The following is a 7,138-nucleotide window of genomic DNA, read 5'->3' as shown; positions in this document are numbered from 1 at the left end:
AAATCCCTTCACTACAGCACCTACATTTAGAGTTTGATTGGATAAGTGGAAGGTTTGTGTACTTCAGTAAGTGGTAATCTTGGGGGCTCTGTCAGAATTCTGCCTATTGCAAGCAGTGTCCCCACTTCAAGGACCGAAGTGTCTTCGTTCCTAAAACTCCTAAGATAGTTAATCAGTGTTCGTTTTATTTCAGTGACCTTGGTGAAGGGAAGACTACCACCTCCATGAGCAGGAATGGCAGCCAGCTTCCTGAGTCCACCGTGTGGCTCTGCTACTTCGTGGTGTGACCTTGGCTGTGCTGCTCTGCTTACTCGACTTCTCTGCCTCTGTGTCCCTCATCTGTAAAATAACATGGAGTTAGTGATCGTTCTTTCCTCATAGGGTTTTTTGTTTTATAAATTTATTTTTGGCTGCATTGGGTCTTCGTTGCTGCTCGCGGGCTTTCTCCAGTTGCGTCGAGCGGGGTCTACTCTTCGTTGCGGTGCGGTGGCTTCTCTTATTGCGGAGCACAGGCTCTAGGTGCGCAGGCTTCAGTAGTTGTGGCACGTGGGTTCTAGAGCGTAGGCTCAGTAGTCGTGACACACAGGCTTAGTTGCTCTGCGGCATGTGGGTTCTTCCTGGACTAGGGCTCGAACCCGTGTCCCCTGCACTGGCAGGCAGATTCTTAACCACTGTGCCAGTAGGGAAGCCCCCTCTTAGGGTTTTGATGATTCGATTATTTAATACCCAGGGAACTCCAGGAACAGTGCTTGACTGTAAATTGCTTTAAAAGTGATTACTTTTTTAAAACATGCTTTTGAATCTGCAATTATGCAATTCAGGTATGCTAAGCAGGTTCGTTAATAGGACTTCCTGCTATAAAGAGACCCACAAATAAAAATAGAATTTTTCTTTCTTGGTCGTAACTTCTTATTTCTGACTTACTATGTTATATGCATATGCCTTTTATGGTGGGCTGCCACAGATTTATGTTGGAAAGAGTGGAATTTAAATAAATCTTTGCCAATTTGATAGATTTTGATCATTCATTTCACTGGCATGGTATGATATTACCAGTAGCAGACTAAAACTTGAGTTCACTTCTGGCTCTGCCCCTAAACCCTGATGAGACCAATAGCTGGAAAGGCTTTTGGATATTATACTATGAATTACTTATAATATTGACTGTTTGCTTAGGAAACCCTGGAGGAGTGCCTAAAGCAGTTAAAGGAGGAAAGAGTAATAAGACTGAAGGCTGATAGACGAGTCAGTGAGGTAAACATGTTTCATCTGCTTTTGAGAGTGTTTTGGTTTTATTTTGATTTGATTTTAAGCCATATACACATATTTTGTAAGCTTTAAAACTGTAATATGTTGCAAATTGGTTGTATCATATGGACTTTTGCATTTACTGGTATTTAGTGATCATATGATCTATATTCCAGAAAGCATGTTTTTAAAGATGTGAAAATCTGGTTTTGTGTATATGTGTGTGTGTGTGTGTGTGTGTGCTTTTATATGACATTAGCTTATTTCCTGTTCATGATTCTTTGATTCAAGAAGGCACTTTCTGTGCATATATTGTATATACAGTAACATAAAAGACATGATGAGACTCTCCTGGCAGTGAATTAGGAAAGTGAATCATTTAAATAAATTTAAGATATCGGAAAACTTCTAAGAATGCAATGAAAGATAAAAATATATACTATGAGAATTACATTAGGTAATGTGCATGAAAGCAGGGCATAATCTAAAAAGTTCTATCTAAATATAATTTATCACAGGGTGAGTGTAGGGAGGAATTTTTGAAAGTGCATCCATTGGATTGGCAGACACTCACTCAATAAATGTTGAGCACCTGCTCATGTAAGGCGAAAGGGGCATCATGAACATTAACGGCCTTTCTGAGAAATACGAGAGCTGAGCTTACAAGGGGTTTTAAGTGCATAGATGATGAGCGGAAGGGGAGGAGTGCACGGGGTGAATATTTTCCAGAAGCCAAAGAAAACAGTGGTGATTGGACAGTTAATAAATTGGGTTGGGTACAGTTTAGGACTTTTAAACGTAAGCATTAGATATTTTGCTCACTAAAGTTAATTCTTAACATTCAGCAGAGTTGTAATATGTTTTGTTCAAATCAGATTCTATAATTCACTTTCTAATTTAAGGGAAACTTAAAGCAGGTAATTTTCTAATGTGGAATGAGGCTCCATTATGAATTGAACCAGTTAGAAATGTGATCTTTTGTGAAAGATCATTAATAAAACGGTAACTTTGGTTTATTTATATACCACCTAAGTGTTATATAGGAAACTTTGTTGGGTGCCTGTGGGTTTTGGTTATTATGTGATATGGTCTCTGTCTTTACTGGCGGAGGGTTACATTAATTATAAATTAATTACATTTTGAGTGTTTTAGTTTTGTTCCTTGAAACTAGGCAAGACTACTTTTTGTTTGTTTGTTTGTTTTTTGTTTTTTGGGTTTTTTTTTTGCGGTATGTGAGCCTCTCACTGTTGTGGCCTCTCCCGTTGCGGAGCACAGGCTCCGGACGCACAGGCTCAGCGGCCATGGCTCACGGGCCCAGCCGCTACGCAGCATGTGGGATCTTCCCGGACTGGGGCACGAACCCGTGTCCCCTGCATCGGCAGGCGGACTCGCAACCACTGCGCCACCAGGGAAGCCCAAGGCAAGACTACTTTTGATGACAATGAGAAAAAATCATGTCAGACGTTTTCAGTCTTCTTGTATAGCTGGAACATGAAAATGCCCAGTTAAGAAACACAACTTTCTCTTTGTCTGAAGCCCTTCATGCCCACTCATTGACAAGCATGATCCTGGATGATGAAGGTGTTTTGGGCAGCACTGAGAATTCTTTTCAGAAGTTCCATGCTTTCCTGGTTCTCCTTAAAGATGCTGGGTTAGTTCATTTCTCTTCATGGCATTCTTCTCTTTGCGACTATAATGGTAGTTTGCTGAGGAACTGGAGCAATTTTCATCACTTACGTGGCTATATTTAGCCAAATTTAGTGTTATTATAGGTAATATAGTTGACGTTTTAAAATGAGGAATTAAATTTTTTAAGAAATGCAAATAGGGAAGCCTGCTTTGGTAGAGTGGGGAGCCCATTATAAAAGAGTAACCTGTAGACAGAGTAATTAGTAGGTATAGTTGTTTTGTAAAGACTAAATTAAAGGCAGTTTTCATTGAAAATATTCGGGAATGCATAAGAATTTTCCTATCTTTCACTTATTTTGCTTGTTTGATAAGTTTGAATTAAAGTTATCTTTGCCTTAGACATAAAAATGATTATTAATCTGCAGGGGAGATATAGGTCAGTGGTTCTCAACCGGGAGCAATTTTGCTGAAAGAGGGAAGTGGAGATTGATAGTTGATGGAGTGGTGTTTTGTCAGTGAATGAATTGGTGTTGGTGTTGGGAAGGAAGGAACAAACACATTCTTGGAAACTGGAGGAAAGGTGGTAAAGAAGTGTGGGAATGGAGGTGTGACAGGCAGTGCACAGGGTGCATGGTACATATTGAAGCTGCTAGTGAGACAGTGGGATGTCTCCTAGAGGATGAATCTGGAAAGGGCTGAGGATTTGGGGGAGAGAGAGGCTTGTAGTCTGGAGTAGGATGTTGGCTTTTAAGATTTTAGAAGTAGGGCTTCCCTGGTGGCGGAGTGGTTGAGAGTCCGCCTGCTGATGCAGGGGATACGGGTTCATGCCCCGGTCTGGGAGGATCCCGCATGGCGCAGAGCAGCTGGGCCCGTGAGCCATGGCCGCTGAGCCTGCGCTCCGCAACGGGAGAGGCCACAGGAGTAAGAGGCCCGCGTACCGCAAAAAAAAAAAAAAAGATTTTAGAAGTATTTCATGATTGTAGGTCTGGGGAAATCTAAACTGCTCTTCTGTGATTATAATAACCTTTGTCTTTTCTCCTTTCCTCCTCTCGTCTAGGCTTGGGCAGTTGGCCACAATGGCTGGTATAGATCAGTCAGATTTTCATTTACTAGGTCGTCCCCAGATGAATTCTACTGTTAGTAGTCCACCTAAAGAAGAAAAGAAGGCACTTGAAGAAGGAAAATCAGAATCAAAACAGGGTGCCCCATAACAAATGCAAAATATCCAAGTAAATGGACAGAACAGCACTTAATGATTCTAAGAGTGATTAGCAAAAAGGAAATGACCAAGTCAGGGAGAAAACAATAATGATCAGTCTCTAATAGTTCACATGCTCGGGAGCTAGAAGACTCTGGAATCCTTTCCAAATCTGAGATTAGTAAATGTGTGCCCATTTCATGATACTGTACTTTTGTAAATAAGGAGACTGGAAGTTCTTTAGAAAATTTATGAGTTAAAGCAAACTATCCTTAATGAAGAAAGAAGACATTAGAGAAAATATTCCAGATTTTAAATTGTATAAATGTCTATTCTGTTCATATTTTATCTACGTTTCTATTTGTATGCAGTCAGCTTACAATGAAGGAACACTAATGAAGGTACACATACTGATATAATTTTTAAAATAAGTAATCCAGACATAGCTAATAGGTAACATATTAGAGTGAATCACCTGGTTATGGGAATGGGAGGGGAAAACCTGTCAGCTTTTCCTCTAGCCTTACTTGGAGCCCCCATCAACCAATCTCAGAGTGGTCTTGGGAACTGACAGCTTGAGAACACAGTCTGGTCACAAACTGTATACGGTTTACATGTGCCTGGAGGATAGAAAAGAAATTAATTATCTTACAGAATAGGGTTTTATTTTTAGTGAGGGAAAGGAAATGGGTAATAACTACCCCAATCACCAAAGTCTGAAAACGTAGCGGACATAGCCTTGGATATAGCTAGGTTAAGCTGAGAATCACTTGGGTAGATATAATTACAAAAAATACTGGCTCTGAAATCTTCTGATTAATCAATTGACTGTGTTAATAATAAGATTACAGAGTAACATTGAAGTTTTGAACTCTACTTTTTAATGGTTGGCTTTGTTCATCACTGAATTTTTGTCTTTTGTCTTCCCCTCCACTTTCTGAAAATTACAGGTGATGCTAGGATTCCTTTGCCTCTCGACTCCTTCCGTGTCCCAGCGTCTACTCAGGAGGCCTTAGAAACTTCCAAAGACAACCTGGGGGTCCCAGTCACAGAGCAGTGGCAGGAGTCTTTTGAATATTTCATTGCTAGAACATGTTCTCCTTCAGCAGACGTCATTTCTGGAACTGGAAGTCAAAGAAAAGAAGAGGAATTATCTAGAAATAGCAGGTCTTCTTCAGAGAAAATGAGCAAAGCAGGTGAATATACCAAAAAATACTCTGCTAAGAAACAACCTGGGAAGGACCTGCATTCCTGCTCTGACTCACCTGTAAAGCAGAAAAGCAAAGGAATTGGGCAAAATAATTCTTTGGTTAATAAACCAATTAAAAGTGAGTCTTCGAAAAAACACATTTCTGTTAAGAAAGAGAGTAGAATAGTGCCTGTTTCATCAAAGACAACTAAAAGTAAACTCAGTCTACTAGAACAGTCTGAAAGTGATACTCTTGGATCTGATTGTGAATTTCAAGAAAGCATCCATACTCTATCACGCCTAACATAGGTCTAAATCTTTTAAAATTATGTTTTTGCCTTCAACTTTTAATAAATTACTTATGTTTTTATTATAGCATATGGTGTTTTCAGTTACTTGACTGGAAGCCATTAGAGAAAGATTTTTTTATCTATACTTTTTTATTATAATGAAAGTTTTGGTGTACTTTTCCTTGTAACACTTTGCACCATTCATTCAGCTAGTGTTTACTGAGGGCTTCATATGTACAGTACTTTTCTGGGTGCTGTTGCTTTCAGCAGTGAACAAAATAAAGCCTTTACTCTCCTGGAACTAGCACTCTGTGGTGGGAGAAAACATAAACAACAAAGCAGGCTAAGGGTTAAAAAGAGATGGGAATAATAAATGGAATAGTTTTACCATTTGGTTAAACATCAAACTATTATAAATCACACGGCCAGAAGCCATTGACATATTTTAATTCATAATAACCAGAGAGCCTCAAACATTTACCAAGGCACTTAACCGTGTTTATGGATTACAGCAACGCTCTGAGGTAGGGAACTCTTACCATCCCCATTTTATAGATGAACAGTCTGAGGAGACATTATGTGAGTTGCCCAGAATTACACAGCTATAAGTAAGTGGGAAGTTGCAATGTGACCCGAACACATGCTCTTTTTTTTTTTTAATGTATGGACTTTATTATCTTTCATTTGTTTCTGATTTATGTGAATTTTTTCTTTAAAGATTTTTTCTGATGTCAACCATTTTTAAAGTGTTTATTGCATTTGTTACAGTATTGCTTCTGTTTTATATTTTGTTTTTCTGGCCTCAAGGCATGTGGGATCTTAGCTCCCTGACCAGGGATTGAACCCTCACCCCCTCCATTGGAAGGCAAAGTCTTAACCACTGGACCACTAGGGAAGTTCCCCTTATGTGACTATTTTTCTGGCAATTTTTTTAAATTTTATTTTTTATTGACATACACTTGAATTACAGTGTTGTGTTAATTACTGCTGTACAGGAAAGTGACTCAGTTACACATTTATGTACATTCTTTTCCATATTCTTTTCCATTACGGTTTATCACAGGATATAGAATATAGTTCCCTGTGCTCTACAGTAGGACCTTTTTGGGGTTTTTTTAAATACATGCACTTTTTAAAAATAAATGTATGTATGTATGTATTTATTTATTTTTGGCTGTGTTTGGCCTTTGTTGCTGCACGCAGGCTTCCTCTAGTTGAGGTGCACATGCTTCTCATTGTGGCTTCTCTTGTTGCAGAGCACGGGCTCTAGGTGCCTGGACTTCAGTAGTTGTGACATCCAGCTTAGTTGCTCTCTGGCATGTGGGATCTTCCCGGACCAGGGCTTGAACCCATGTCCCCTGCATTGGCAGGCGTATTCTTAACCACTGTGCCACCAGGGAAGTCCCATGTAGGACCTTTTTGTTTATCCAACCTGTATATACACCAGTTTGCATCTGCTAATCCCAAACTCCCAATCCAACCCTCTCCCACACCCTCCTCCTTGGCAACCACCAGTCTATTCTCTATGTCCTTGGTTATGTTTCTGTTCACACATAGGCTGTAACCAGGCTCTTAATTACTTTG

General features: G+C 39.6%; 1 protein-coding gene across 1 annotated transcript; it reads left to right on the top strand.

Annotated features, from left to right (window-relative positions):
- Positions 1 to 3,953: 3,953 nt before the first annotated feature.
- On the top strand, positions 3,954 to 6,186 carry LOC309811223 (centrosomal protein of 78 kDa-like; the record flags this gene model as incomplete). The annotated part of the gene is made up of 2 exons (XM_082633811.1): positions 3,954 to 3,960; positions 5,026 to 6,186. 2 exons carry the CDS (start codon positions 3,954 to 3,956, stop codon positions 5,571 to 5,573), a joined length of 555 nt encoding a protein of 184 aa, XP_082489937.1. The 3' UTR covers positions 5,574 to 6,186.
- Positions 6,187 to 7,138: the final 952 nt, after the last annotated feature.

This window comes from Mesoplodon mirus, assembly GCF_964341445.2.
Source record: "Mesoplodon mirus genome assembly, chromosome: 10".
In the NCBI taxonomy this organism is placed as follows: domain Eukaryota; kingdom Metazoa; phylum Chordata; class Mammalia; order Artiodactyla; family Ziphiidae; genus Mesoplodon; species Mesoplodon mirus.
The sequence above is the reverse complement of the archived record's forward strand: the minus strand, read 5'-3'. Positions and strand labels throughout refer to the sequence as shown.